At 40.2% G+C, this 16,403-nt stretch overlaps 1 protein-coding gene across 1 annotated transcript in view; it reads right to left on the bottom strand.

The window, feature by feature from the left end:
* The window catches only part of LOC122632656, a 150,605-nt gene that overhangs the window by 89,259 nt on the left and 44,943 nt on the right, over positions 1-16,403 (bottom strand). The window contains exon 2 of the mRNA XM_043819747.1: positions 6,283-6,438. Within this exon, the coding sequence (XP_043675682.1) occupies positions 6,283-6,438 (156 nt within the window). The remainder of the gene's footprint in view (positions 1-6,282; positions 6,439-16,403) is intronic.

The raw sequence follows: 16,403 nt of genomic DNA, 5'->3' as shown, positions 1-16,403 counted from the left end.
CTTTACGACGCATGTACCGACGTTCTGACCAACGTACGCATCCACCGAGACACTGGTATCGTGGCAAACTATATATATATATCTCTCTCTCTATCTCTATCTCTATTGCTCTCTATCTCTATTGCTATATAGACGGCTCTGCACGCACGATCGACCCATATCCATCGAGTGGTGTTCCTATACCTACATGTCTCGATAAACCATGTTTCCCGTATTTAGAATATAATTTGACTGATTGTCAGACTATCTCAATCTTAAGGATAATGTTTCCCTTTAAATCGATCAACATAGGGAACATGAAAATAAAACAATGAGGAAGTAAAGTAATGTCACGATAAAATAATGAACATTGACTTTCTCAGGGATTCGTGAAAGGAGATGAATCTTCTATCATCATTGTCATGGGCGTTTATGAAATACGTGTTTCGCTTGACTATTCGCGATTTAGCAAGAGTATGTTTGAGAGAGACAGAGACAGAGACAGAGACAGAGAGAGAGAGAGAGAGAGAGAGAGAGAGAGAGAGAGAGAGAGAGTCATAGGCTAGGGGTGTAGGAGGAGAAAGAGGAGGAGGAGGAGGAGTTGGCTGGCAATTGTATGGGAAACGGATAGAGTGGCAGCATTTGCTATTCCCGTAGCGCACGGACTACGTTCCATTGTCACATTGTGCCTGCTAATACGCTAAAAGCCTATCTGTGTTGAGATCTACGCGTAGAATATTGCCAAGCCCGGGATTCAAGTCGGCATAACGAGGTTACGTCGTCGTCGAAAGAGACAATCGCGAGTTAATGACTGCGTAATTGAACGGCCGCTGGTGTTGCCAATGGTTCGACGATTGCTCTTGGTAAAGGTGATGCTGGAGAGCCCAAAAGCGTATGGTACCGACACTATAACTATTTCGTGATCACGAAACCATGCCAAAGTTAAGTATTTAGTTTCCTAGGAATGTACGAGTATCGTATTCGAAATCGAATAGGTTTCCATAAAAGCGGTAAACCGTAAATGATTTTCTTGTTGATATTGGATATAACAAAAGTCCTTTGATAATATTCCAATGGAAATTAATTTGATCCTTTGGATTAGAAAACTTATCATACGTATTATATACATTCGCCATCGTATCCTTCTATTTTCATGCATGCAAGAGTATTTATCTTTGGAAACGAATACAATGAGCCACTTATTTGTCTTTCGTGCCACGAGTAGTAGGTATATCCGTAATTGTCGTATCGAAACGTGGTTGGGATCCTTTTTCTCCCTATATTCCTTTCTCTCTTCCTCCTTCTCACTTTTTCTCTCTCTCTCTCTCTTACTCTTTCTATCTGCTTGCCTGTCCGTCCGTCTGTCCGTCCGTCCGTCCGTCCGTCCGTCCGTCCGTCCGTCGTACTCACTTATTTCATTGTAAATAAAAACACGGAGACGTAATCGACGACAGTACCGAGAAAAGAAGATTACTCTTTTTGCTTCTTTCGACGTGTACACCGAAAGAACGAGGTCCTCGAAAAGGATGGGGTGGTGGTTCAATGGATAAAAGAAGGTTTCCTTCTGGTTTCAACCACATTGCGTGCATCGTCGAACCGCAACCTGCCCCAAATTCTTCGATTGCAGAAAAGGAGTTTTTTTTATATATGTATATGTAAGTATGTACGTACATACTTACATGCATACCTATATACGGAAAGAAAGAGAGAGAAAGAGAAAAGGAGAGAAAGAGACAGAGAAAAAGAATATCAAACTGGAATCTATGGAAAAGGAAGGAATTCCACGTACCTACGACGAGTCGACTCACGGAAGGATATTTTTTTTATTTTCGCGATGGAAAAACGAAGCGAACGAGAACGAGGGCGGTTTCTCGTTCCCTGCTGCCTCTGCCACCCCTCTCCTTCCCTCTTTACTCTCCCCTTTCTCTCTCTTTCTTTCTCATTCTAAGCCTCGTTTTCTTTTTTTTACGGACGAACGAGCGGCTGACGAGAGCGTGCAAATTCTTTTAACGATCGTCAAAGCGACCGGGAAAAAAGCGTGCCAGAACCAACGCGATTATGAACATTTTCTTTGATAAATACTCTCTCTCTCTCTCTCTCTCTCTCTCTCTCTCTCTCTCTCTCTCTCTCTCTCTCTTTTCGTTTCGTATTCGCTCAATTTCTTTAACGCACACGATTTTTTTTCTTTCCCAAAAGAAAATAATTAACTCGTTACACTTGCTTTTTTATTACTAAATCCTCATTGATCGAACGTGTATCTACGTACGTTTAAAAACGAAAAAAAAGAGGAGTAAAGAAGAAAAAGGAGAAAAGGAAAGAAAAAAAAATTTGATCTCCACCTGCGTATATGCAAACGAAACGTTGGTCCTACTCTTGTCTGTCTCTTTCCTGTCTCGCTCGAAAACGCTAGGTCATAAAACGTATTTGCTGAAAAGTGCGCCGAAAAGCGCGACATGCGAGTGTAATAAAAGTTCGAATCGTAAAGTAACGAACGGGAACGCGAGCGAGTACGGCCGTTAAAAAATTATGGGATAATAGTTCCAGTGCGGTCGACGGAAAAAACGAGTGGATACGATTTTTTTTCGCCTCACCGAAAAAGAGAAAAAGAGAGAGAGAGAGAGAAAGAGGTAGAGCGAGGAACAGGGTTCATCGCGTATCAACGTATAGGCGACATCGAGCTCTCTCGAAAGCTCCAGTCATAAATATAAATATCTACTTCTCTCTTTCTCTCTCTCTCTCTCTCTCTCTCTCTCTCTCTCTTTTGTATTTTTTATATTGTTCTTTGAAAAAATTCTCTGTCTCTTTCTGTCGTTTGAAACGAAGTAAGTACTCGTGAAAAAGAAGAAATCATGTTTTTGCTCATTACTCAATACGAGAATTCATTTAAAGAAGAAAGAAATAGAAGTACGCGCAATACGCGCACATGTACACACAAACATTTACTCGTACACACATTCATATGGATATAGAAGAATATATCGTAGAAACGTTTATAAAAAGAGAGAGGGAGAGAGAGAGAGAGACGGAGATAGAAAAATAGAAACGAAGAGAGACATAGAAAGAAGAAAAAAGAAAAAAAAAATAGAAAGAAGAGTCGTATAACGGCTCATCGGGGGCTTTTTAGATGTCCGGAAGATCTCGGGGATATCACTGCGGCTTTATCATGAACAATACGAGATAAAGCAGGTCGAACTGCTCGCAATAAATTCGTACCGAGCTCCGAGATATTTCATAAGGGAGGAATCCATCAATAACGGGGATTCTCTTCCATCTAGGTATGTGTGCGATTCTCGGTGGGTAAAGTAACGCCAGGGGGTCGTTGGTGAATCGTATGTAGTAGCACCGATGCTGTCCCTCTCTTTCTCATTCTCTCTGTCTTCTACTAACTCGACTCAACCAACAACCCTCCCCCTCAAACGCATGCGGCAATAAATAATGCGATAAAACACGAGTTTGTCAGGCTATCATGAGCTACGGAGAAAGAGAAAGAGAAAGAAAAAGAGAAAGAGAAAGAGAAAGAAAGAGAATTTTCTTGGAGGAAATATTCCTTTGGAACAAGGACAAGGCGACTATAGTATAGTGATAAAGAAGCCGCTAGTGACGCTTTGGAGAAGACGAATACGACGACAACGTTGTCGGCTTTCGGCTTTCCTCTTCCTTTGAAGTATACCGATAGGTATTTTCGGCATCCTCTCGCTTTCTCTTTCGCTCCCGTCACGGTTCACGAAAGGGAGAGGAATACTTTGCCGAAAGAGAAGAGAAGAGAAGAGGGAGGAAGGAGGGAGGCCAGGCCTTCGTCGTCTCGGTAAACTCGATTATGCTCGTGGCCGAACTAAATGAATTCCCTGGGACTCCTCTCTCTCTCTCTCTCTCTCTCTCTCTCTCTCTCTCTCTCTCTCTCTTTCTCTCTCTCTTTCTGGTGTAAGTCAATTTCTTCTCGAGGTCCCTTCTATATTTGCATTAAATCACCGATAAAGCCCGTAGATTCGGAGAAAGGAGAAGCAGAATGCTGTGAGATTATCGAGGAATATGTATAAGTACGATTCGATTCGATTCGATTCGATTCGATTTGCGAAAAGAGAGAGAGAAAGAGAGAGAGAGAGAGAGAAACAGAGAAACAGAGATATATAGACAGTGAAAGAAAGAAAGAAAGAAAGAAAGGAAAAAAAGGAAGGAATAGAGAGAAGAGGGAAAGAGAGAGTGACTTTGCGCTTCTAAGGCCATCGAAGAATCGTCGAATATCGGGAAAAAGGTTTCCCTTGTTTCTCGCGAAAGTCGATGAATTATCGTCCACCTATATCGCTCGCTTGGCTTTCTACCACCAGCAGCACTCTGTCTCTCTTTCTCTTTCTTTCTCTGCCTTTCCTTCTCTCCTTCTCTTTCCTTTTCTAGTACTTCTCTTTTAACCAGTGAACCTCGCGACTTCTTTTTTTTCCTCAAAAGCAAAGAGGGTGGCCTGCTTGCTTGCCTGACTGCTTGCTTGCTTGCTTGCTGTTGGTGCTGCCTTGGTGGCGTCGATACTTCGACCGCTGTTTCGAGAAAGCATATTCATAAAATCGACGAAGCAAAACCGCTTTATGTCTCCTCTAAGCTCTACTACAGCTTTTCCTGACGAGGGGTGGTTGTAAGGATGCTGCTACTGTTGCTACTGTTGCTGCTACTGTGATATTATAGTGATATTGCTGGTGTTGCTGTTGGTGGTAAACTTCGCTTATTCGAACAGCCTCGATACGTCGAATTTATTAGCACTAAGCCGTCCAGAGAATGAAACGACCAATGCCAATCACGAATTACGTCCAATAACTACGGATTGTAAGCGTCCTTCTTGCTGGCAAATTTCATTGATAGAATCGTTACAACAAGCTTTCCATCTCTCTCTCTCTCTCTCTCTCTCTCTCTTTCCTTTCCGTCTGCTGTCTGCTGTCTGCTGTCTCTCTCGTATCCGAAAACACGAGGAGCGTTATCTTACGCTAACGTATAAACGTTAATAACGGCGAATGCGTGGTCGAAGCGTATTTCGCTTTTGACAATACGGAGAATTATTATGCGAAGGGTGCCACGTACGAGACTCGCGTATGCAATGCCATTTGCTCGTGACGGACGTTATGACTCGCCGTTACGTTTATGTCGGGCATAAAAATACGAGAGAGAGAGAGAGAGAGAGAGAGGGAGAGAGAGAGAGAGAGAAAGAAAGAGAGAGATTTGGATATCAAATCGACGGCGTATGTTTCGACAATCGATTCCACGTTCTTCTCTTAATATTACTTACAAAATCTATATTTAAAACTTTAACTTAAAAATTAAAATGAATTTTTCTTTCAAATCGATTATTATATATATATATAGAGTTGTAATTCGATGCTATCAATAGATCGTAGATATTTTATGGTACTTTTTATTTTTGGTTGAAATTTTGAATCAAGTTAGCTCGTAATCATAATGAATAATTATCGGAAACAAAGTCAATATTTAACATTGATAAATTAAACATTAATATCCATTAAACGTGTAAACATACACGTGATTATTCGTTTAATTAAAACGATTCCGGAGAACGGAGAATTGATGTTGTTTCTATATCGATGCTATATATCATTTTCGACTTGTTATATTTTAGATGATGGAACGAAAGGAGTAGGAAGCGTTATCGAACGATTTTAGGAAGGTACATATCAGGATAAGGGGGTGGCATAGGATGAAGTTTTACGATTTTTAGGTTTCGCCGATTTAACGGCGCTTTTAACGACAACGACGACGATGACGACGACGACGACGACGACGACGACGACGACGACGACGATGAAGACTCCCACCCCCATCCCATCACACCCCAACTCGCTCTCCTTCGACTACTTTTGCCGACGCAACATACCGAAGGCAGCAAAAGCGGCACGATATTCTGCAAAGGCAGAAACGTTGCTAGGAAGAACCAATGGCGTCACTCTGGCCACTACCACCATCACCACCACCACCACTACCACCACCACCATCACACACCATGCGTATTATCGAGTTACATCTAATCATCATAACCTCTTGTCCGACCACCCAGCCAACGAGCTGGGATTGTAAAAGTTTAATATCTACCGGTTTACGATTCCATGACACATCCAAACCAACCTCGACAGTGGTGTATTATCATCCATGTATAGAGAGGATCCTACCAGCGATCCTCGCGTACGAATATACTCGTATAAGTATATAAATTTCTGAATATACGTGATTGTGTGTATATGCATGTATATACGTATATACGCACGTGTAGAGACTATGAGAATGGTTCTGTAATACGACTCTCCCTACCTTTTCTCTTCCTCTTCGATGAATCCACGATACAACTTCTTCCAATGCACACGTGGAAGCCCGATGCAGTCCACTACTATCATTTACTTCGACGAAAGTCTCTACTACTAACGTTAGGTAGTCTCTTCGTACTAACTTCGTGCCAGGAATGATACCCTGAAACATAAGTAGATATTCGTTAGTGTGTTGGTGTATAAAATTCGTCAGATTTCACGAATCAAAGATATTTTCTTTCGTTTATATAAATGGAAAAATTTCGAAAGAGAGGATAATTAAAAAGAGTGGTATATATTTCTATCATACTCACGTACAAACACACACGCATATACATATACACATTCTACAAATACATCCAAATACGTCATATATATGCAAGGTACGTGTAGAAGAACAATAATACAAATACATGCACGTTGGGATCGAGCGATAAACGAGATACCAACACGCGAATGGAATACGTGCGAACGAAATCCCACGAATCACGAAGCATGGAATATAACAGTTAGAGGATCGAAGAGAAGTGAGTGAGAGAGAGAGAGAGAGAGGGAGGGAGAGATAGAAAGGGGGTGTAGTATATATCTATGTAGACGTTTCGGTTAGTTTGGATTTGGTTTCAAGTTTACGTTTCGGAGCTTCCTGAGTTTAACAAAGCACGTAAACGCCTAGCGTTTCGGCTACACCAATGGATTATTATATTTATTAGTCGATAAATATTAAAAGCAGATATATATATTTTTGTATGTATGTATGTATGTATGTATGTAAATATGTATATATGTATGTATGCATTCGGAGGGATGACGCGTGTATCATTTTGCCATGGTCAACTCTCAACGTTCCCCTATTCCATTCTCTTCTCCGCTATACCCCTTCACTCTATCCTCAATTACGACTACCACACAATGTATTTTCAATTTGGATGCCTCGCCAAAACAGACATGTTTGTTTCATGTTTGTACAAAATTCCTCTCTCTCATATTCGTATAATATTTAATATTCTTCTCTATTTGTATAATATCTAATACGCATAAATATATGTCTTATGTACACGCATTCATATGTCCGCATATATATATATATATATATATATATATATATACATATATATATAATAATAATAAAATTTCTCTATATGTAAATATATAAATGTAAAGTAAACAAAAGTGTTTCAGAACGAAAGAGAATAAAAGTTGAATAACACACGTGTATCGCGTACATAAAGGACTGTCCTCTCTTCATCTTTATCTTTTTCACTATGTGTGTGAAAGAGAGAAAGAGAGAGAGAGAGAGAGAGAGAGAGAGAGAGAAAGGAGGAGGAGAAGGAGGTGGTCGTTCCTCAACATCGTCGATCGTATTTGCAGTCAAAGCAAGACGGAACGGCGCGAGCGATCGTTTTTGCCGACGTGAGATTATTCGAGAGGTTCCCCCAACAGCGAAGGACGCTCTTGGTCCCTTCTCGACGCGAGTAAGAGGAATAGAAAGGAAGAGGAGGTGGAGGAGAAGGTGGAGGAGGAGGAGGAGGAGGAAGAGGAGGAGGGAAAGAAGGAGTAAGAGAAGGAGGAGGAAGAAGACGGAGCACGAGAGCCCTACAGGATCTCCCAAACTTGTATCTACTCTCATCAAAGAGGATCCATTTCTTTTCGGCTCTTTCCTCTCTTTTCTCCTCCTTTTCTTTTTTCTCCTTCCATTCTCCTCCTCCTCCTCTTTATCCTCCTTCGAAAAGGAGGAACGTCGCACGCGCGACCGCCTGTTTCGGATGTGTCGGGTTTCCAAGCAACTCTGCTTGGTTCTTCGTTACACGTAATAAAGAGAGGGCAAACAGGCGAAAATAAGAGAACGTGACCTCTCGCGAGAGAGCAAAGCCTCCAACAGAGAAAGAGAGAAAGAGAAAGGGAGAAAAAGAGAAAGAGAGAGAAAGGTGTAAGATTACGTCCTTATAGTTTAGCTACTCCTCCTACCCATCACTACTACTCACTTCTCGCTACCACCACCATCATTCACCTCCCACACCCTCCGTGATAGAGACTATATGTAGTCCTTTCCTTAAGTCCTCCTTACATTTCTTCGTCACTTCTCGAACGAAAACACGACGAACCTTTTTCTTTCTTTCCTTCTTTCTTCCTTCCTTCCTTCCTCTCTTTTTTCTTTCGTTTTCTTTCTCCTTCTTCGTCCTTCTTTCCTTTTCCTTTCTTTTTTTTTTCTTCGTTCACTTCCCATACCTCTCCCTTTTCGTTGTTATTTGTCGTCTACTCGATCGCGATTCGTGCGCTCGAGACATACGGTGGTGTCGAGTACGAACGAACGAACAAACGAACGAACGAACGAACGAACGAACGAAATCTCCCCATTTGACCCAATTTCCCCTCAATATCGGACTAAATAAATGAACGAGGCTAACATTAAATGAATCAAGACATTTATTTACTCACGGGAAAGGAAAAAGTATTTCGTGTCGTTAGTTCTCTGGACTATTTCTTTCCTCCTCCTTCTCCTCGTCTTTCTTTTCCTTCTCACTCTCTCACTTTCTTTCTTTCTCTGACATCCCCTGTTTTTTCTACCCTTCCTTTTTCTTTTTTGTTCGTCACGCATTCCTAAACCATCAAGAGATAAGAAAACAATGTAGGTATATCGAGTATTGTCACGAAATCGTAACACTTTAGCCAATCCCTCTCTATATCGGACACCCTTCTACCAATTCACGATGATCTCTTCCGGGTGGAAAGTTACACGATACTTTTATCCTCTGTCACTCTCTGAGCCTTATTTAATTTCACAGGTAAGCCGAAGATTCCCTAAACAAGACGCGATCGGCGATCTTTTTATAGAAAGAGATAGAGAAAGACAGAGAGAGAAAGACAAAGAGAAAAAAGAAAAAAGGGTAGACTAAAGAGGATGAAAAAAAAAAAAAAGAAAAGAAAGAAAAAGAAAAAGACAACGAAGAAGTTTATCGATACAAGAAAGATCGAGGACGCTTCGTTGAACCCTTGTGTCCTAGGAATTCCCTTCCTTGTCTCAGTTGTGTCGTCCCTTTCGCACTTGACTTCACGACGAGTAAAATACGCTATCCGTTCTCCGATGAAAGGACTGAGAGAAAATCTCTCTCTCTTTCTCTTTCATTCTCTTTTTTGCAAAGTGATACGACTCGCTTTGCATTCGAATGCTCGCACCGATATGTACCATTACCGAGAGAGTTACAGAGAGAGAGAGAGAGAGATGGAGGATGAGAAGGGTGGTACGGAAAGGAGGGTGCAATGGTCTCGTGTGATAAAAAGAAAAAGAAAGAGAAAGAGAGAAAGGAGAATAAGAATGAAGGAAAAATTGGTCCCGTCGATTTGCGCCCACGGCATGGGATCGTCATTAGACCTTCCAGCCATTTGCATGGAGAGGAAACGTGGTCTGAGTTTCCGCGGATCTCGGTTTAGCATATTCCACGCGTAAAGCCGTTCTCTCTCTTTCTCTCTTTCTCTTTTTCTCTCTTTCTTCTCTTTCCAACTCTCTCCACCCATCACCTCCGTTACCTCATCTCTCCTACATCTCTCTTTCTCTAGAATGCGCCACGAAGTCGTAAAACCAGCAACGTAACGTCCGATCGAAGGAAATCATCGAGAACGAACGACGATCCTCATCCTACCTTCGTACTTAACTATAGTACTTCTTCTGGATCCATTGTATATATAGTTAGTATATAGATATTTCTTCTCTTTGAATCTCCTCGCCCAAGAAGATCGATTTATTTATCTATAGCTTTACGAATTGTTGTATATCTCCAGTGCTTCTTTTCCTAAGCATAAAAGGATATTTCGATCAATATAGAAACGTTTTTAGTTTCAAGATCTTTTTCAGAGATTTCCTTTTGTCAGAGAGCTCGTGTCATACATCATTATCAATCCCTTTTCTTCTCATTCATCGTCCATCTATCTTTTTTTATCATTCTCCTTATCTTATATCGAGTAATCTATTTTTTCTTTTAGTCTCTTCTTTATGCATTTCTTTCTCTTTTATATTGCAAGTAAGTAGAAACTGTATAATCAGATATTACCTTGTGGTGTATTATTTAATATAATCATAAAAATAAATATATCGAGCGTATAGAAATCTAATAGTATTTTACGTTCGTTACTTCATACTCTCTTTTTTTCTTTTGACGTTTCAATCATAGATTTGATTGTAGAAACAATACAGAAAAGAAAAGAAGTAAATTCGAATAGATCAAAAATCTTGTTTCCTTTCTATTTTCCTCTGTTCTTTGGATTCTTTCAAAGGTAGAAGTAAAAATAGTAGAAGAAGAAGAAGAAGAAGAAGAAGAAGAAGAAGAAGAGGAAGCTCGCGAGCAAGGTATTGACCTACTAAAGTTACCCTCGGTTCCTCAGAAACGTATCATCCCTTCGTTCATTATTTACTCCCTCATAGCATGAAACTCGTACGTTTCAAGCAGCGGCAACAGCAGCAGCAGTAACAAGAGCGACAGCAGCAACAGCAACAGCAACAGCAATAGCAAGATCAGGAGCAATGGCAGCAACAGCAAAGACCCTTAGAAAAGAAACCGGCAAGCAGAGGGGTGTGCTGCACTTAATTCTTCTTGTCTTTTCAACCCCGTTCCCTTAGTAAGTGGGCCAGTGGCCTACTGACAGCAAACGGGTGGCTGTTCTGAAGATGTTACCGACTGGAGGGTCGCGGAATACCGCAGCGGGAGCTACCACGACGATTTTGATGAATTATGAAGCGTTGTTAGGTATATAGAACGAGTGGATCGCGGAGAGGAAAAGGGCAAGCCCTTTTTTCACTCGACCTCGTTTCTCATATATTTTAATCCCGTTAATTTCAACTCGAATCCATCTCTTAAAAGGATCTGAAATCAGCGGTAGTATTTTCTTTGTATTGAAATGTGATACAACGAGAAAGAAAGAGAGAAAAAGAGAGAAAATGGCAAGCCCTTGTTTCTTTATATATATATATATATATATATATATATATATATATATATATATATATATATATACATTTTTTTTAATCCCGTTAATTTCGATCGAAAATTCTCTCAAAGGGGAAAAAATCGCGGATAATTTTATTTTCTCCACATACGAGGTATCGAGAGAAACAAAGAGATTCGATTCGTTTGACATGCACAAAAGATAAAAGACGAGTCCATTTCTTTTTTTCTCCTATCTACCTACCTGCCTACCTATCTACCTACCTACCTCTCTTTCTCTCTTTCTGTCTCCGAATAAAAAAAAGAAAAAAATAAATAAATAAATAAATTTCTACCGGTAGTAAACACGATGAACTCGTCGCTAGGAGCATATTTTCTCCAGTGCGTTTTTCCGCGTAAACTGAAAAGGGGTGGGTGGTGGTAGCGTATATGCCACCCGCGGCGAACCAAACGACCCCTTCTCTCTTCCCTACACCCCCTCTCTCTCTCTCTCTCTCTCTCTCTCTCTCTCTTTATTTTCCTCCTTTCCTACTCTCTCGACGTAGTTGGACTAATTTAAATATCAGTTCGGCAAGGGCGGCTTGTAAATCTATCAGCCGTGTAGAAATTTATGGGCGAGGCGCGTATGGATGTTTTATTTAGTAGCTCTCGCATTGCACTCGGGTTTGGGTTAGGCACCCGCGTGTATATAAGGTGCTTCATGAATAAAATATCACTGCTAATGCCCGGAGGCCGGGCGACGCGTTTTTCTCTCTTCGTTCTCGCTATCTCTTCCTTTCCTTTGGTACTTTTCTATCTCGTTCTCTTTCTCTTCTCGCGTGCAATTTCTCTCGGCGAAGATGCGCGACGAAAAAGGCGAAAACGACGAAAACGAACGATTCGCACCGTGACAACGCTGCATTCGGAAAAGTCCTCGTAAATATAAACTTTGGAGAAAGTGAGAAAGATTACGCGACTTCCGTCTTTTCTATCTCTCTTTCTCTCCCTCTTTCTTTCTCTCCTTCTACTTTTATTTTTTCTTATTTTCTTCACGATCAATGTCGCGTCGTTGATATCCTGTTCGCGAAAAATCTTAACTCCGTATAAGACACACGAGGATCAAATCAAATCCCCCTTTAGACGAATTATTTCCAAATCATATAATATCTATCCTTAACCGAACATTTTATGAAGGCTTTCAATGTGAAACATTAACTGTTACGAACAGGATATATACGTTTAACGAGAAATGTGTAAAGATGAAAATTAATCGGATGGAATGTGATCGACGTGTGATCGATTAATCGTAAGGAATATTCGATATAATATCGATTTTATATAGAAACTTTTCTCGTCGTATGTCGAGGTACGTGATTAGCGTTGAAAAAAAGAATGAAAAGAAAGAAAGAAAGAAAGAAAGAAGACATTTTTAAGTACACTGATCCAAATGGAAATCTGCATTTTATTATTTCTGCCATGGTAGTTAAGTAAGCGATAGGGGTGGTATTCTTCTTAAAGAAGGAAGTCAAACGGAGCGGTGAACCATGCCGGATACGGCTTTCTATTTGCATTCGTGGTTGTAAACGAGACGAAAAAGCGATCGACTTTTCCTTTCTCTCTCTCTCTCTCTCTCTCTCTTTCTTTTTGTTTTCTTCTCTCATGGCTTTCTCTTACTTTTCGATAATAAAAAGAAAGTCGAAGGCATATCCCTCTCCATTCTACCTCTCTTCGCGTCTTAACCCCGAGGCCATGAGTTTTTCGTAAAAAAGGAAGGAAAAAAAAAAACTCTTCTTCTATCTTTAAAAGGGGAACGAAAAAGGAAGCTTATGCTTCGAATAAACCTAAGGCATTGAATACGTCGAAGATGGCCGAGTTTCTTTTATATCGCAGAACCTTCGAGAAATTCCTGTCGTTTTTCGCGTCGCCTTTATCTTTACAGTCGGCTATACCCCATAGGAAGGCACCTTTAGCGAGCTAATTTCCTCTTCACATTCGATTTTCACGGGCATCCTTTAACACCCTCGGTAGATCGAATCGACGAAAGAGTAGAGAAAGAGAAAGAGAAAGAAAACGAAGAGAGAAGAGAGAGAAAGAGAGAGAGAGAGAGAGAGAGTAGAACTGGCAATAAGTTGTTGCCGCTTGTGGCCGACTTTACGGTCTTCTTTTTTATTTCGACGCACATATAATATTTATCTCGGTGGTTATCACTTACTACGACGAAAGATAGAAAGAAAGAGAAAGAGAAAGAGAGTAACGTTGGTCCTTTCGTCGTACTGAATTTTCATCGTCCCTTTTTACCACCGGCACTTATATACACCTTCTTCGGCCTTTTAACTTTCCACCTCGTTTGCGGCATCGTGAAAAGTAAAATATAGACGGGTTCTCGTAGATCGAGTTTAACATCGAAAGTAGAAGAAGAAGAAGAAGAAGAAGAAGAAGAAGAAAATTATTCTCTCTCTCTCTCTCTCTCTCTCTCTCTCTCTCTCTCTCTCTCTCTCTCTCTCTCTCTCTCTCCTTCAACTTTATCTCGAACTTGACAGGATATCGAGAATGTCGAAGAGACGATATTCGTAGGCGTTTCTCGAATATACACTGGCATTTATTTTCTACTTCCTCGGACTTGAGAAAACCACCATCTTGCCCCTCTCTCTCTCTCTTTCTCTCTCACTCTCTTTTTCTTCTCTCTCGCAAAGTAAAACGAAATCGAGGCTATTCCATCGCAGCTCTAATCGACGATAACTCGAGAGCTACCGGCTTCGTTTTATCGTACCTCTGCATTTTATATCGAGCGACGTTCTCGCTCGCTGCCGTTCTACTCGCTGACTCCGTACACCCTTTTACGATTTTCTCCGCGTCGTAAGGCTCGTCGTAAGGATCGAACTGCCAAGAAAGAAAGTGAGAAGACCCCTTCTTCCCTTTTACTCACTCTCTCTCACTCACTCTCTCTCTCTCTCTCTCTTTCTCACTCTCTTTCTCTCTCTGCCCGCTCAGCTGCTACTACCACCATTGCTGCGTCTGACAGTCGAACTCTCTCAACGTCGTTCTTGCGAGCCGGCAAATAAATATCGTAAAAATATGCTCCGTAAATGCAAACAATTCCAAACAGATCTCTCTCTCTCTCTCTCTCTCTCTCTCTCTCTCTCTCTCTCTCTCTCTCTTTCCTTCTCTTTTTTTCTTTTTTGGTCGAAGGGTGCCTCACCCCCGCTTTGTGTTATTATTTCCTCTTTTTATTGGTTCCTCCGCGAATTTGCACACACGCGCTCATCGTAAAAGAGACGACCGTTTTATATCGTCAATTTCTTTCGATGCTCGCTAAAGGAAAAGAAGATGGAAAAAGAAAAGAAGAAAATAAAGAAAAAGGAAAGGGAAAGGAAAGAAAAAAGAAAACACGAAAATGATCGTAACTCGAATATGCAAATTCGAATTTGGTTAGAAAGGGTCACTGGAACAACCCGTTGTTGTCAGTATCGAAAAACGATCTTTTTACAACGAACAATGTATTCTTTCTCTTTTTCTCTCTCTCTCTCTCTTTCTTTCTTTCTTTCTTTCTTTCTTTCTTTCCCTTCTTTTTTTTGTAATTGGGTCAAAGCGATCGTTAAACGTAGTCGGCTGTAACGAGCACAGTAAATTTATTGGAACCGTTGTAATCACGTGCTTCCAACGACGATGATTCCAAACGACTGCTCTCGAATTTTGTTTCGTTCGATATTTCGAATAAAGTGAATTACACTCGATGGCCATTAATTCTGACCGATTTTATCTATATGAAATTTACATGTATAAATTTCTCCTTTGTATCTCCGTCATTTGATTATAATATAAGTGAAATAACGTAATAAAGAGAGAAAGAGCGGAAAATAGAGAGAGAGAAATAGGGAGAGAATATATCTCTTTATAAAAATATATAACCAATCTTTAAAAATATCTATATTTGTAGATATATTTATGTGTAATCTTTTAGCGCAAATACCAGAAGAAAATTATTTAAATTCGATATCGAAGAATATCGAAGGTAAAATCATAGAAAATAAGTTGGGTGATTTCTCCTTGAAGAAAGTCAGCATCTTTTTCCTCTTTCTCTCTCACTCTCTCTCTCTCCCTTTCTCTCTTCTTCTCTCCTACCTCGTTTCGCGAGCTGACTCAGCGTAAGAATAAAACGGATTTGCCATCGCGGCGCGTTACTACCAGCATTAAATAAAGAAATATAGCCCCCGCGTACTTTGGTCCACTACTATGGCGCAGCATCCGCCTAAGCATTCGTGCGTTAGCACTAAACTATATTACAACCGCAACGCCGTCACTCTCGTGCGTATTGGTGCTAGTATAAGTACTTACATACGAATGTACAGACACACAAATACCTACAGAGATACCATGGATATACAGGGTGTTCCAGTTTAACTAGGAAAATGGAAACGTTTAGTGAGGTACTAAATATAACAAAACAATGTTTTTACAAATCTCTTTGAATAAAAAAGTGCTATAAAATAAATTATAAATTCCTGAGTATATAAAGAGTATAATCCTTTATTGCTGGTTGCAGGTTGCACCATTCCAGGTATCAAAAGAAGGCCAAACGACTTGTGAAATATACTTCGTTTATTTCAGTCGAAAATTGGAGAAACATGAATTTAGATAAGAAGCAAGTTATTTGCATAGAGTAGTTTTAAACAGTAATTTTACAATAAAAAGGAGTAATTAATACGAAAAAATAAATGTGTATAATTAAAAAATGCAATGTATTTACTATGTATACAAAAAAATGAAAATAAAGATATTTGATAATAATATCCAATGTGTTCTCAATAAAAACCTACCATTACTCCTCCTTCTAAAAAAATTCCCTTTGACAGATTTGGAAGTGGCATCTGAGATCATGCAATCTCCAAGTCACTTATTATCTCCTATTTAACATTCAAATTTCTGCTAAAGCGTTCAGTTTTCCCGCAAATTGAGATTTGTAACAGGATCATACGATGTGCGAGGAGGTGGCACGCGAAATCTCCCCACCTCCAAGTCACTCATTACCTCCTGCTACAAATTCAAATTACTGTTAAAGCCTTCAGTTTTCCCGCAAATTGAGATTTGTAACAGGATCATATGATGTGCCAGGAGGTGGCACACGAAATTCCACCACCTCCAAGTCACTCATTACCTTCTGATAAAAATTCAAATTACTGTTAAAGCGTACAGTTTTCCCGCAAATTGAGAT

This window comes from Vespula pensylvanica, chromosome 10 (assembly GCF_014466175.1).
Source record: "Vespula pensylvanica isolate Volc-1 chromosome 10, ASM1446617v1, whole genome shotgun sequence".
NCBI lineage: Eukaryota > Metazoa > Arthropoda > Insecta > Hymenoptera > Vespidae > Vespula > Vespula pensylvanica.
This window is presented reverse-complemented; position numbering and strand designations above follow the sequence as displayed.